The 15936-nt window shown below is 39.0% G+C and overlaps 1 protein-coding gene across 5 annotated transcripts in view; it reads right to left on the reverse strand.

Annotated features, from left to right (window-relative positions):
• Positions 1-10157: 10157 nt before the first annotated feature.
• PNPLA4 (patatin like domain 4, phospholipase and triacylglycerol lipase) overlaps positions 10158-15936 on the reverse strand; it is a 36644-nt gene continuing 30865 nt past the window's right edge. For all 5 annotated transcript variants that reach the window (XM_020786989.3, XM_078390365.1, XM_078390364.1 and 2 more), the window contains 2 exons: positions 15483-15635; positions 10158-11322 (listed from right to left, as the gene is read on the reverse strand). In XM_020786989.3, the coding sequence (XP_020642648.3) occupies positions 11191-11322; positions 15483-15635 (285 nt within the window). In that variant the 3' untranslated portion in view covers positions 10158-11190. The remainder of the gene's footprint in view (positions 11323-15482; positions 15636-15936) is intronic.

The raw sequence follows: 15936 nt of genomic DNA on the forward strand, positions 1-15936 counted from the left end.
CATTGTTTGTAGAGTTGTTAGAATTTGATACCCATGATAGAAAAATTAGTATTCTTCCTTTGCTGCCAGATTTACCTCAGTTTCTATCCAGAGTAAATTCATTTGATAAGCATTACTAACTCTTTGGGGGAAGGTATGCACATTTCTAAATGGAGATAGCAGGAGTACATTCAATTACATTTCTGACAAAACACATCTCAATGGCATTACAATTCTGTGTTGGATCCTAAATTAGCTATACCAGAGCAGACCATTGGAATCAATGGAATTAGAGTTAGTGGTGACTAGCTTGCCCCACAGATTTTAATGAGTGTGCTCCAAGCATGATTGACTCTAGATTCAATTTATAATTTTTTTAATATAAATACACTGTGCAAGTCAGTCCATAGAATTGGTTTGAATCATTTTCATCTGCATCACAAAACAGCATCTTGTAGAATTAAGAGAAAAACGTAAAGGAACTTCATCTGTGTGTCAGTGAGAGCTCAGTAGCCAGGACAGATGCCATTATGACCTCTGTTCACTAAAACCTGACAGCTTGTTTAGGCACCATCTGCCACCCATTTAGGAATACTCACCAGGGAGTATTAAACTGTTGGTGCATCATTATACCAGGTGTCATAGTTGATCAGGTGCATCATTTTGGGTGCAATGAATGGAAATACTATTTTCCTTTAGCATTGCAGAAGATCTTGCTTTTAACCTCACTGCTCATTAAATTAAAAAAAAACCTTCATTTTTCTCCCCCGATGAGACAAAAAAGGCAGAAATGAAAGAAATGATCAATCTCCATGTGGGTTAATGCATATTCATATAATCATCTGCCATTCCAGGACTTCTGTGTGACCTGCAGATTTTTATTAAAAGCAGAAGCATGGAATCTAAAATAAAAAGTATGCCTTTCCAGGGTTCCATGGTAGACTGGGTTATTAAGAAAAGAGGCATTTTTAAAATGATCAAATGGGTAGAGGAATGAAATATTATTTAATCCATACTTTCAAACATTCACTGTTTCATACCAGTATCTTCCCCAAAGATATTATAAAACTGTGTCTTTGGGGAAGATAATTCTTCCAATCACTGGCTAAAAGGAAAGAAAAATCATTCTACCTTTGATCAAATAGTTATTCCAAGGTAATAATTTAAGAGACTTATTTATCCGTACCATCTAAGTTAAAAACCAAACTTATGTGTCAGTCGAGAAACTACTTTGTTGTGTCAGTCAGTCAAGAATCTCTCTTAAAGTGAAACAAAATAGTAGATAGTCACGTTGGCAGCATATTGTGTGTCCCATCTCCTAAAGATGGCACAAAAATTTGAAGAATATCATTACAAAGAACTTCTTACCTTTGTCAAATACAAAAAGGGGAGAGAAAGAAGAGGAAAGAAGTGGTTTGTGATGCACATACAAAGAGAGGTTAAAGTTACTGGACCATTTATTCAGTCAAGGGAGCTGCTGAAAAGAGTCAACATCCAAAGTGGTTGCTGGCTTTGGTAGGCACTCAGGAATAGCACTTTTGTTCCCCATCATTCAAGCCCTCCGTTCTTATTTACTATCATTACTTCCATCCATTCTTTCTTCCTACCCTCACCTGGAACTTTGAGGAGTAAGTAACTCTTTTGTAGTGTTTCTTATATTGCCATCTTCTGTCTTTCTTTTGCTATCTATGGGAAATGGGAAATTAATCCATAGTGGCATGAGAAACTTCAGTGTCAAGATGTCCAACATGACACAGCTTCTACTGTTGGAAGTCCATACTATGGCTGAGGATGATGGAATGTTCCATATTGATCCCTTTGGATGCAGGTTTCTGATTTGACCTCGGCTGTGAGTGGACATACCTGGGCAAACCAGGCTACTGACTGGAGACACTATAAGGGGATATCTCAAAAAGGTATTTTCCTTGAACATAGCTCCCATGAGAGCAAGATGAAGGAAGGAAGGAAGGAAGGAAGGAAGGAAGGAAGGAAGGAAGGAAGTATACACAAAAGCTGGTAGGAGCTTTGCCTACAGACTGAAGGTCTATCAGATTTCTCAAGGTGATGATGCAACATAGAGGCCCCCAATCATCCTAGGTCACCATCTCTTTATTTTCCTAAATTTCAGTGTATTCTCTTTCTGATTCAGAAACATACAGTGGTGCCTCGACTTATGAACATCCCAACTTACGACCATTTCGAGTTATGACCAGGTCCGGCCACAAAATTTTGCTTCTACTTGCGACCGGAGCTTCAAGTTCCAACTGGAAAAAAGGTGGGGGAAAAGGTGGGGAATTCAAGTGTACTAACCATTGGTTGGTAAAGAGGCTGCTTCTTTGTAGTTCTTTTGCCCCAATGGTTAGAGAGTGCGTTGGAGGAGGCTTTGGCCTGCCTGGTGCTGCTTTCTGCTTCTGAGTGAGTACATACAGGGTTTTGCAGCATGGGTTTGGGCTGGGGGAGTTATGTTTCTTTGTTGTGATTTTTTGTATTTGGTGTGTTTGCTTTTCCAGTGTTCCAATGGGGCTTGTTGTGTTGTTTATTTTTTCCCCCGGCCCCAGCGCGTACTGATGGGACTTGCTCTTTTTTGCCAATTCTTTTTCTAGTCCAGATGCTTCCCGATGGGGCTTGCAGTGGTTTCTTTCTTTCTTTCTTTCTTTCTTTCTTTCTTTCTTTCTTTCTTTCTTTCTTTCTTTCTTTCTTTCTTTCTTTCTTTCTTTCTTTCTTTCTTTCTTTCTTTCTCTTTCTTTTGGTAATTTTTTTTCTGGCCGGAATGGATTAATCACGTTCCAATGCATTCCAATGGGAGATGGTGCTTCGACTTACGACCATTTTGAGTTATGACCATCATTCCGGAACAGATTAAGTTTGTAAGTCGACGCACCACTGTATATGTATGAATGCTTTCAGAAAGCTGAGAGCAAACCAGTTCAGGCCACCTCCAAATCAGCTTGGAGTGGGCCATTTCTGATTGTATTGCAAATATTTGGCAGCAAATCAGATGGGAGGGCATTTGCACACCCCTAATGGTGACCTTTCATAGAGGCATTGAAGGGGGAAATGGCACTCATGTATGCTATGAACATTACTGTTGTCTAGAGGTTCACAGTAAAGTAGTAGGAAGGGGAGGAAAGAAGGGAGAAAGATACTTTGGCTATGGTTGTTCAGAAAGAGAACACTGAGACAGTTCTAGCTCCTGTCCTCTGAAGATGCCGGCCACAGAGACTGGCGAAATGTTAGGAAAAAAACCCTCCAGAACATGGCCAAACAGCCTGAAAAACTCACAACAACCATTGGATCCCAGCTGTGAAAGCCTTTGAGAACACATACCTTGGCTATCTTAATTTTTAAAAAATATGTTTTATTTCCTCAAATTAAACTCAATATTCATTGGCCCACCAAAAGACTATGTGATCACATCCTTCTTTTCATTTACATCTTGCTCCCCAATAAAGAAATGAACTAAATCCTCATACTTTGGTTTACCATTATTTGAAATAGAGTTAATTTACTCAAAGTGAGAGAATCAATGTGTTGCTGTGATGATTAAGCAATCATAACAGGTTTGATATTTACACACATTTATATATCTAAACAAGAAAAGGTGGTGGGGAGCTATATGTACTTTCTTCTGACACACACTACAGGAATCTGAATTATATTGCCTTCTGGCCCATCTGTCTCTTATATTTCTCCTTTTCTTCCTTACATGGAAAAACACCAGATATTCATTTGGTATTCCCAAACATCTGTGATTTTGCAATCTGAAGACACATTTATGGGAGTGAAAATATGAAAGAATAATCCTGATTTACCAGGCATAATTTATTTTAAACTGAATTTAGTTTTGAAGAAAGGTGACAGATTTTAAGTATTATTATAAGTACTTTCTTTGGCTACACTTTCCTTAAATTCCACAGCAGAAGCACAAAAAACCCTTTTAAAAACCATAATTGTTCTTTCATACCTCCCTCACCCCTTTTATGAATGTATCACTGTAAAATAAATGCTATCTGTGGAATGTTGAGGGCTCTGCTTATTACTTCTCCATCTTGAAACACACAACAAATCCTTAGGGAGATGGTGCCTACTCTGGGTTTTAATGGCAATTAGATGTTGGCCAACTTTCTTGGCAGACATATCCCTTGTATTATTAACATTACCATGTGTAAAACCTTTCTGTACAGAAACATTTTGTGGATTTTTCTCAAAGAAGTCAAGCAGACATTTAATACTGAACTGCACTAAATAATATATGGGCAGTTTTTCAGTGCCTGTATAATGTCTAAATCATGTTTTCCTTTCTGTTGAAGTTAAATTCAAAGAATTGAGCTTTAACAGTAAATATAATATCCAGAACAAGCCTTTTGAAAATATGTGGCTGTTTTCCCCAAGATCATGAGAGATAATAGTAACAGATTAGCAAAAGTGCTTATTTAACTTTTTTTAATTTCAGAACTTTATGTGATAAAGAGAAATCATATTCACAGTCAGAACAGCTAGAAAGCTAATTCCCCCTCAAAAAGGATTCTATCAGCTGTCTTATATTGAAATCTTTTAAACTATCTTTTTTATATAATGCATACTTAATGTTATCTGTCCAGCTCACAAATGAACATGGTGAACATGTACAGTACTTCAAAAAGGCATGTATTAAATAAAATAATTAAAAATAAATAATAAATAGGTGAGTGTGTCTAAAATGTGGATTACAGAACAAAAGTACCAGCACCATGCTGGTTTCAAATTTGCTTCTGCATGTAAACATGACTAACGTTGGCCTTTGTTTCCTCTGAAACCCTTTGTGAGGGATCTTCTATCCCTTGACTATATGTCTGCTGGCTGTATGACCACATGGCTCCCTTTTTTCCCCAACGGAATTAGGAAGATACACAGAAAAAGCTGTCCCTCCCTTATCAACAAGACACATGGATTCTCAACATCAATATAGGAGGACTACAACCAATATTTTGACATTAATTTTACCCCAATTGGCTGAACCTAGCGAGTTTATAAGTTATTATTCCAGTTACCAGATGGAGGACTTGGGTTTTCTGTGTCAACCTCTGCCTCCCCCCACATCCCTCGCAGCCCAAGCAGAAATGTGTGTTTTCAAGGAAAGGCCAAACAGGAAGATATGTGTGTGTGCATGGCCTGGGGTTCTTTGTTTGAAGAACTGGGGCATGATATCCAAACTACAGCTGCCTCAGCTGTAACTTTAAAACAACACCTCTAACACATCCTGCATCCTTCCCGACTTACATCTAAGAAAGATGTGCCTGGCAAAATCCACCTTGCCAAGAACATTTGGACTTTACATCTAAGAGTAACCTTCCTGGTAAAATCCATCTTGCCATATATATGCCTTTGAATCCTAAAGGAGGGATCAACAGAGTTGTTGGACTTCCAGTGTTTCTAGACTGCAACTCACATCATCTCAAGATAAAATACCTGGTGTGTGGGGTGGGGTGGGGGGTGCTGTGGGTTGTAATTCAATAACATTGGGATGGTCATAAATTGCTCCTCCTTCTGTTGAGACATATAGAAGCAGCACTGACAGATCTTTCATGTAACAGCAACAACACTGCTTAGCAATTTATACTGGAATAACAGCCTAGCACTATTCAGTGCTTTTTCCAAAACTCAAAAGGAAGCAAATATTGAGATTGAGCCAGGGCTAATTTCAGCAGTTTTTCCAACCTATTCATGAATCCCAAGGGGAATTTAACTCTCTAACCAGCTCCTAAGCGGTAGGTCTTTTATACTTGGCTTCAGTTGACTGACAATAGCTTAAGTACATGTGGCGTGGAGGAAAAGCGTTTGCCAATTTTGCTTTATAGTTATATACCCACTAACTGAGGGAGGTTAATTTTCTTCTTCAGAGCACTCATTAATATTACAAGTGCCTCTTACACAGATTTGACGAGACAAACATGACCGGTCACCGAAAGAGCTACATGGAATGGGCCTTCTAAAAGCTTTGTAAAGGCCTCCCTTGAGTTCAAACAACACAAAATGGTGACATCATTCATATTTTTCCATGTAAAATCAGAAGGCCCATTTTCCAAAAGGAGAGCAACAATGTCTGAAACGAAGCTAGGAAGCTTTAGATTTATGTGGCTGTTCTCTTCCTTGTAAACCATGCAGATTTAGATAGATTCCTGATTTGTTGTTGTTTTTTTTTGTTGTTGTTTTTTTAAGTGTGAGGCCAATATTTTACTAAGCAAAATTCAAAACTATTTTGCAGAGTATTAGCACAAAGCTTCCTCTAGGAAAAGTAGTCATGCTGGCAAGAGTACACCACACAAAAGGTGAATGCTCTTCTCTGTAATGATTAATTGCTGTAATTTCTTATGACGGACAACACAAAGATTTTTAAAATAATCATAAAAGACTGCCAGTATGTGATGGAAGATCACATTGTCATCCTGCTTAATTACACTAAACTATAGAAAATATTTTTTCCAAAATTCTATGACTCAAGGAAGCACACATGACTGCTATGGTATTTTAACAACAATTCACCGGGTTGTCCCTCTCTTGTCTTTGTTTCTTATTCATAAACTGAGATAGAATAGAAGGAAGAAATAGCTAAAGAATAACATCCCACTTATAAAACTAACAAGTACCGATAGAATTAAACTCAAATATGATATAAGGCAATAATGGTCATGAGATTGTGGCAAACCTTGAACTGAAATGGACTAGCTCAACAATTCTGGAAATACAGTATCTGAGGCAAAGTAGCTTCCTTTGACTTGTTTTAATGATAATCTAAATCTAGCTCCCCCTAAAACATGGAATAGTTTTGATGCAAAGGACAATTCTATGGCACCCAAAACTGATACATTTTCCCCTTAGGCTTTCAATATGGAAGAGAAGAAAGGGAATGTGGTTGATACTGATGGTCCTAAGTTTCAACCGGAGAAAAACTTAACAAAGCTCTCCTTTTTTCAGAACACAACATTTGGGGATGCGGAAAGAAATTATCACAGATTCTGTTTGTGATTTCAGTGCATTTTGTGATTCTCTGTGCTTGACAGTAGAGGCAGCTTTAGTATCTGTGAGAGCATCTGAGAAAGGCCTGGTTGGAGGATTCTGGAATTTGTAGTCCAAGTAAGTTCTGTGGGTAGACCTTCCTTGGCAGTTGGTCTTGGCCTACTTCCATATGAAAATGGAAAATATTATATGGATGTAGATGAACTTTCCCCAGGCAAAGGGCTTACAAAATCGCCATGAACTTATAATACAATCCTATTCTTCTCTACCTACAATTGCTTCAGTAGAGTCTAACTTCCAGGTAACTGCATATTATCTGTGTTTTGGTTTCATTTAAGTTCTTCACACTGATACAAGCCCAATGAAGTGTTGTTCATCCACAAAAGCTCATGTATTATATCAGTGGTCCCCAACCTTGGGCCTCCAGATGTTCTTGGACTACAACTCCCAGAAGCCTTCTCCACCAACTTTGCTGGCCAAGATTTCTGGGAGTTGAAGTCCAAGAACATCTGGAGGCCCAAGGTTGGGGACCACTGTATTATATGATAACTTTAATGGTTTATAAAGGTATAGCCTGCTCTTGCATTTGTATGTAAATATATACAATATTCTGAAGATAAAACTGACACAAAATACTGCCTTTGCATACAAGAAAATTAGCTTTCAGGCCTGTGGCAAAGAAGCCAATGAGTATGTAAGGCTGCTTTACCCAACATTTCACAGAGCTACAGTAGGCTCCAGCCTCTAGGCATTATGAGGCCAGCCTCCAGAACAGATGAACTGAAGTGTTTTGTCTCTCACTAAGAAGCTAGGAAATAATGTGCTGACATTTAAAACATAAAACATTACCATTAATTGGCATTAATTTAATCTGGGTTAAGATTTTCAGATGTTAATTAAATGCATTTATAGTACAATCCTCTTCTTATCTACTTAAAATCACTTCAATGGAGTTTGTGTTTTGGTTTCATTTTTTGTTTTATGTTGCTTTATTTCTGCTCTGGTGCATTCTGTTTTTATGTGATTAGATTGTTTAAGGTTATATTATATTAATTGTTGGATTATGTATTTTACTGTGAACCATCCAAAGTAGTGCTATGGCACTAGCAGGAGGAGTAGATTTGAATAACTGAAATATTTAATAAATAAATAACATATAGGATTGCTGTTTTAATTGGTCTTAAGAATGTCAAAGAGGCATCTGGTTGACTATGGTGAAAAATAGGATGTTACATTAGACCAGCTGTGGTCTGTTCTAGCTGGTCTTTTTATATATTTTTAAAATGCCCCTGGGATTTCAGTCATCATAAATGAAAGATACGTTTCCATCAAGGAAGGGGCTAAAAGCACGAGGATTCTTCAGCCTAGAGAAGAAGGGATTCAGGAAGTATTAAATGCAGAACATCATATACAGATGTACAAAAAATTCATGGCAGTCTAGTATTTAATCTTTCATATAAAACTGCAACCTTTAAAACTTTAGATACAATCAACTCTAGGAAAAGAGACTGCATTCATTTCAAACTTTTTAGGTATCAGAGCTTCCACAGAGTATGTCTGGAAATGAATGCCTTGGTCTTGGAAGAACATTGCTTCACACTATCGTAGTCATCTCGTCTGTAATAGAGGTCAGAGAGGATGCATGTTGTCAATGATTTTCTTCCACTGCTCTCTAGCTATTGCATATGAGGTTGAATTTAAGGTTCAACTCTTTATCACCTTTTTTTTTAAAGGGCCAAGCTGCTTCAAAGCTGCACCACACTGAGATCCTGACTGGTCAGATGAGGTCTGAAGCAAAAGAAATGGTGCCTACATAGCAGAAATTTAGAAGAACAAACCTGCACGAGGCATTATTGAAAAGCTGTCTTTATGTATCACCTCAACAAATCAATTTCATAAGCCACTTTAGATGAAAGCAAATTCTTCTATTCATGCACAGCTTAATTGTGGCCATGTCTGGAACAGTGGATAACGTACCTAACCGTCCCACTTCAAAAAGGAGAGGACAGAGTTGGAAAAGGTGCATGAAAGGGCACCTTTCCAGGACATTCATTAATTATGTGCTGTCAAGTCATTTATGAGTTACAGTGACCCTCCTGATATTCTAGGCATAAGGGCCTCAGAAGCAATTTACCAGTCCCTCTTTCTAATGGTAGTCTGGGAGCATGTAGCATGTCCAAGGCCACACAGGTGGCAGGGCACGTAACCCTGCCAGCCACACACACTCTGGGTAATCCCCATTGGCCCATCTCCTAAGAGGCACCAAGAGAAAGGCCTCTCCTGATTATGTTAATGCCTGGGCAGGCACATACAGGGTGACGTGGTCTTTTAGATAGCTTGGACCCAGGCCTTTTAGACTTTTATAGGTTGAAACCAGTTTGAATTGTGCCCGGAAAAGGATTGGCAGCCGGTGGATCTGTTGTAACAAGGGTTATATGTTCCCTGTAGCCAGCCCCAGTTAACAATCTGGCTGTAGTATTTAGGACCCACTGGAGTTTCCAAACACTTTCCAAAGGCAGCCCCACATGGACTGTATTATAGCAATCCAGCCAAGATGTAACTAGGGCATGTGTCACTGTGCCCAGATCAGACCTCTCAAGAACTAGGTGTAGCTGGCACACTAGTTTTAACTGTGCAAAGGCAATCCTGACCACTGACCAAATCTGGGCATTCAGGCTCACAGATGCATCCAGGAGCAGCCCCAGGCTGCACCCCTGTGTTTTCAGAGGGAGTATAACCCCATCCAGCACAGCCTGAATCCCTATTCCCTGATCTGCCTTTCAAGTGATGAGGAGCACCTATGTCTCAGGACAGAAGAGAAGAATCTCCTCATTCTGTTTGTAAAGTCCACATTAGAAAAAAAGATGGACATGCATAGTTATTTACAAAAATATTTGTAGCTTTAAAAAAATTACAATAGTTGCAGTGTAAAGTAGTAGTAATATATGCATGTTGGAAGCTCAATGAAATGCTGGAACTGTTCCCCACTTAAGCAGAGAAAGCTGCTATTCAACAGTGGTCAGTTACATTACAAGTAAGAATTTCTGTGGTGGAATCAATGAATGAAGCCCTGACTGCACATAATGTTCTCCTCTGTAACTTATTTTCAGCATCGTTGGACTGTGTTCCTTGTACCCAAATCAGTCATTGGAAAAGAATCCAGAAACTAAATAACAAAACACTGTGAAGAATTTGGAGCTTTATTCCGAGTATTAATAATCCATTAATATGCTGATAACACAGAAACTGAACAAATTTCAGATTGTTCCTACATTATGTTAGAAGCACAAATACTGCTGGAAACTCAGATCCTGTGACTTCTCAGCGGTAAAGAAACCCTTTTGGACAAAGTGACTTCCTCTGTAATTTGGGCCATTTCGACTAGATAAGTCAATTACCTGATGACATGTGGGCAATGTTTGCTTGGCATACCTAGGATCTGCAATGGCCTTTAATTCCTACATGAAAACAATTCCCCTACTATAAAAATTTGCCTAAAGTATCATCTTTTCCCAATGTAGTTTATGTAACAAAAAATAAAAGCAAATACTTTGAAACATTACAGTATGCAAATCAGTATGGAAAAAGTTACACAATTTATTTGAAGAACAAGATGTACTAATGGCAAAACACATATGCATAACAATTAAAAGATATGCAATTAAGCTGTTTTGTCTCCCACAGTCTCTGTGTAATTAGAGTTCATGCTTGAGAGTACACCCAGGACTGGGGGAGATTTAAAAATGAAAATGAATAAGTCAATTAATAAGCACATAAACAGGATTACTTGTGAAAGGATGTGAGTGTGCAAATCTCTGCAGACACTGTATATTTCCTTGTTACATTCAGAACATACATCTCAAATCCAATTAATGCCAGCCAATCCTAGTTCCAACGTTTCTCAAATAATTATTCCATTCTGTACTAGAATTCTGCGCTTTAAAAAGAGAATCCTCTAATTTTTACTAGTTTTATCTGTTCTAGAAAGATACAACCAGTTATTTCTCAAATTCAATTCCATTGCGTTTGAACCTGTTTACAAATTCCATCCAACACACCTAAACATAAACACTTGTTTGACAGTGACAGATGCAATTCCTATGACATTCATTTTAGATAAACAAAAATTGTGACAGCAGTCCCTTGGGCTCTGCAGAGCATTTGAAGCTTTGCTCTGACAGCCATCAGACTTTGTTAATTTTCGACACACATAATCTATTCAAACCAGTTTTCCTTGAGTAAGAAATGGATGGCATTGTCATATCCCTCTTGGTACAAGGATTTCATTTTCTCCTGGCCTGGTGGAAATAGAGCCTGATGAAGTCTTACAAGGTTGGTGGTGGACAACTACAACCAAGAAGAAAGACAAATGAAAAGGATGTACTGTTGTCTTAATGGATTAGTGAGGATTAGCTTTGTTTTGAGGCAATACATTGTCACTTATTGTGAGGTTCCAAGTCTCTATGCTGAGTATACCTTTATTGTACAGTGGTGCCCCGCTTAATGGGCGCCTCGTTTAACCATCGTGGGACTGCTATGCTTGCCTGATCCCCACCTCCCATTTTAAAAAGAAAAAGCAAAAAACCTTTTGTCCCATACATATATTGCTGCAAGAGAAACAAGCAGAGGTAGATGCACTTCCACCTTCAAGAGGCCAATCCAATGCAAAGCTGGCTGATTTTCTTAAATGTTGGTCCCAAAGGGAATCCTCAGAACTAAAGTGTTAGGAGGAGAGTGGTCTCTGAGATTATCTCAGATCCCACCCCATCTATCATTTCTTGTGTCCAAGGATCTCCCCCCCCCCCCGAAAGAACTGCAAAGAACTGGCCATTTAATCAAGAAAGCACAGATATCTCTGCTTGTTTGTTTTGTGGCAGTGGGGCAAGAGGGTTTTTTAAAGGCATAAAAAGTAGGGCCAGTTGTGATGGTGGCATGTGAGTAGTGTTTTTGCTATCTCTAGAGCCCCACCAGCGGAGGTAACTGCCTTAGTGAAGCTAATAGGCAGGCTCTCCAATAGCTAAATGCAATAACTTGTCCCAGCTTAAGAAGACCCACTGAATCAACTGACAAATGGTAAATCAATACTTAATTAGTAAAGGAGTTGAGGTGGGAGAATTAATGCTATCAAATGTTAACACTACGCGCACACACAACTCCACAAATACACTTTAAGTATTTAGTTGCTCTGCTTTTTCTAAGCAAGCATTGCATATTTAGAGCTGATTGCACAGGAAGCCTCTCATTCAGCCCACTACTGGAATACAGTGGTGCCCCGCACAGCGAGGTTAATCCGTTCCGGATTAACCTTCACTATGGGGAAACATCGCTAAACGGAACGGAAAAGCCCATTGGAACTTCGTTTAATGCGTTCCAAATGGGCCCAAAACTCACCATTCTGCAATATTTCCCCATGTTCCAGTGGCCATTTTGGGTGTTCTGGTGGCCATTTTGGGTGTTCCGGCGGCCATTTTGGGTGTTCCGGCGGCCATTTTGGGCGTTCCGGCGGCCATTTTGGAACTGCCGAACAGCTGTTCCCCCCGTCGCAATGCAATAAAACATTGGTATGCGATCGCATTAGCGATTGCAAAATCCGCATCACTATGTGGATATATCGTTAAACGGTGCGCTCGTTATGTGAGGCACCACTGTAAATGGTTACAGTCCTGGACTAGAATGAAAGAGACCAAGGTTTCAAATGCCAGTCAGATGCGGGGCTCACTGGTGTTCAAGTTCCTAATTATGTATCACAAGATGTAAATGGAAAAGGGGGAAGGGCAAGTCTAACTATGCTTTCCTGAGCTTTTAGAAAGAGAAGTGAGCTATTGATATAACAAACAAATGAAAGCACACAGCCAAGCATTTTGCTGTGCATTATAATAAAAATCTTAAATTCTTAGGCACAGCTTATAACTCTTACCTCCTGCAATGATAATGTGAGATTTAATGGTGTGAATAGTTATGGGTAAGGGGAAACAGGTTTACATGAACACTCAGTTGGTGAGCCAAAGAACATGTAGAATACATTTGTATTAATTTATATATGTATTTACGTACATACTTAATTTGCATTTATACCCCACTTTTCCTTTGATGAAGTCCAGATGGCACATGTAACCCTCCTGCTACCTTTATTTTCACCACAATCCCAATGAAGTATGGCCCAGCACCATTCAATGAGCTTCAGGCCTCAATCAGGATTTGAATCTTTCTCCTGAGTCTGATCCCAACATTTTGGTCACTACGACACCCTGGTTTCATATGACAATGAAGCCAATCTTTATGTATTGGAACTTGCACAATTAATGACCCAACTTATTTCCTATCATTTAATATAAAGGCTGAAATCCAATTGTTAATCCCAGCTAAACCACATTTGCTGAATCAATTGGGACTTGGTGAATCAACTTTGATATAAGTTACACTGACTCAGTAAGAATAGCAATTTGTTTTAGGCCAGAGTTCAAAGCACTGCATAGTAAAATGATACATAAGTCTCCTCAAATTCCTCCATAGCTTTCTCACATTGCTGTGGATGCTTGAAGAAATCAATCTTTTTGAATTCTTGAACAAAACAACATGATCTGTATTTTTCAGACTGATATGCAGATTGGAACAGTTATCTACACAATTTTACCAAGTAAATATAGCCATTATGTGTTTTGGGGGAAATGCAGTTGTAAATACATATTATTATAGAAAGGCCCATTAAAATATGCTTTTAAATACTATTTTGAGAAAGACTCCAAAAATAAATAAATAAAGCTTAGCACTAAAACCAATCAGACTGGATGGGTAAAAAACATACAAATGTGACACAGAGCAGAAACAAATCTGTCCCTCCCTATGCACACACTAAAATAAAAGCACAAGCTTGATGAATGGCTGAAGCATCAAACATTAAGAACTGTTAGAAAGAGAAATAAAATCATGCATAATTTCCTGAGGCTAGTGAATTATCCCAGTTTCTACATCAAACTTGCCCAGGAGTCTGAAAATGCTCTCTCCACGCTGTCTATAAAAAGCTACTTCCCTGATGTCTTCCACTGCTGTCCCATCCTTCCTCAGGGTAGCAAACCACCATTTATTTTATGCTCATGGCAAGCCAATGTGGTAACTTAGGCTACGAAATAGGAACTGACCCAGGATAATCGCTTCTCTGCATGGGAACTGTACCAAAGCAATCCTGGACATAACATAACAACAATAAGTCTCACTTAAAGTTACTGTATTGTAAATTCTTTTCAGCACCAAATCAAATTTGTTTTCCTAGGCTTTTAAAACTGTTTTATTAAGCCAGCTGAGATAATCTGTCTCAGGCACTTGCTGTCTTTTACTGCTACTGTTGATGCTGTTCTATTGTTTTCATTGTTTATTACATCACGGTCGTTGTTATATTTTATAAGATGAATGGTGATATAAAAATATTTTAATGTATTATAAATATCAAGTGATTGAGTCAAATAAGCAAGCCCTAGGAAGTGAGATGATATAAGGATATAACTTTGGTATCATCTATATGCTCATAAAGCTGGCTGGAAAGCTCAGTGAGTTAGGTACAGTGGTGCCTTGCTTAACGAGAGCACTGTTTAACGACGAATCCGCATAGCGATGCATTTTTTGCGATCGCTAATGCGATCACATTGCAATGTTTAGATGGGCTAAACATCGCATTGTGATGTTTAGAAAACAGCTGATCGGCGGTTCCAAAATGGCCACCGGGTGCAGAAAATGGCCACCCGCAGCGTTATCGCGCCCTGCCCTCACTTACCGGGCAGTGAAAATGGCACCTGGATGGGGGAATTTTCGCTTACCGGTGAGTTTTTCCCCAATAGGAACGCATTAAATGGAGTTTAATGCGTTCCTATGGGTTCCCCCCCCCCGCATAGCGACGAATCCGGATAGCGACGTTAATCCTGGAACGGATTAACGTCGCTATGCAGGGCACCACTGTATCTGAATGCAGAGCCAGAGGTTTGGAGTTCAATTCCCTGCTGTGCCTCCAGGGAGAAGAGGCAACCTGTGTGGCCTTGGGTAAGCAGCATAGTTTCGGGGTGCCCCCAGAAAAAGGGGATAGCCTAACAGTTCTGAGTACTACCTAAACAACCCATGTCAGAATTGACTTGACAGCACATTGTTGTTGCTGGCTCTTAAACATGGTTTTAGTTTTTTTGTTTTGTCATCTGTGTATTTTAAACATGCAGTTTATCCTTAAAGCGTTGACGCAGTAAGGAAAATACAGTACTACACTTCCTAAAGGAACTAAACTTTTCTTTCTCTTAATGAGATTGCTTAAACCAAACATCTTCCTGGTGCCTTTATTTGGGGAGCTGAATTTATTCATCCTAACTTAAGATGAGGAGACCAGGAAGTTGAATTGGGCATAATAATAAAGAAAAGCAACACGCCCAGAAATTTATGTAAAATCTTGGTATCCAGGCTTTTGCTCCCTTATACAGACAAGATTTTTCTGAAACAACAACATATGTTACTTCATTTGCACAACTCACCAGTAAGTCTTGTTTGGCAACTTTAGCATAGACATCCATACGCCCTTTGTCTTGTGGGCAGATGTCTAGTCGTCCAGAAAAAGGAGAAACAGTTATTGTTCGGCCCACTGACAAGATAGGGAGACCGTTGGTCAAACCACCATCAATCCATTTCTGTTAAAAATAAAATAAAATAACATTATTTGGACATTTAACCTACTTCATTGTTCTTTTGTGACATTGGCAAATCTGTTCTCTCAGGGCACATAAGCAGTCAACACTTTATTCTAAACTTTTTGCATAAATTGCTCTTATACAGCTTCAAAACCTCCCCTTTTGAGGATGTTAATCAGAGGCAGTATTTTGCTTCTCTTTCAGTTCTTCTGTCTTGTGAAGGATGCCTCGTGTATGTAATCCACTTTTTAAATTTGCCTACTCACTGCATTTCTACTGAGCTTGACAGCCAATACTCACT

The sequence above is a fragment of the Pogona vitticeps genome, chromosome 3, assembly GCF_051106095.1.
Source record: "Pogona vitticeps strain Pit_001003342236 chromosome 3, PviZW2.1, whole genome shotgun sequence".
NCBI lineage: Eukaryota > Metazoa > Chordata > Lepidosauria > Squamata > Agamidae > Pogona > Pogona vitticeps.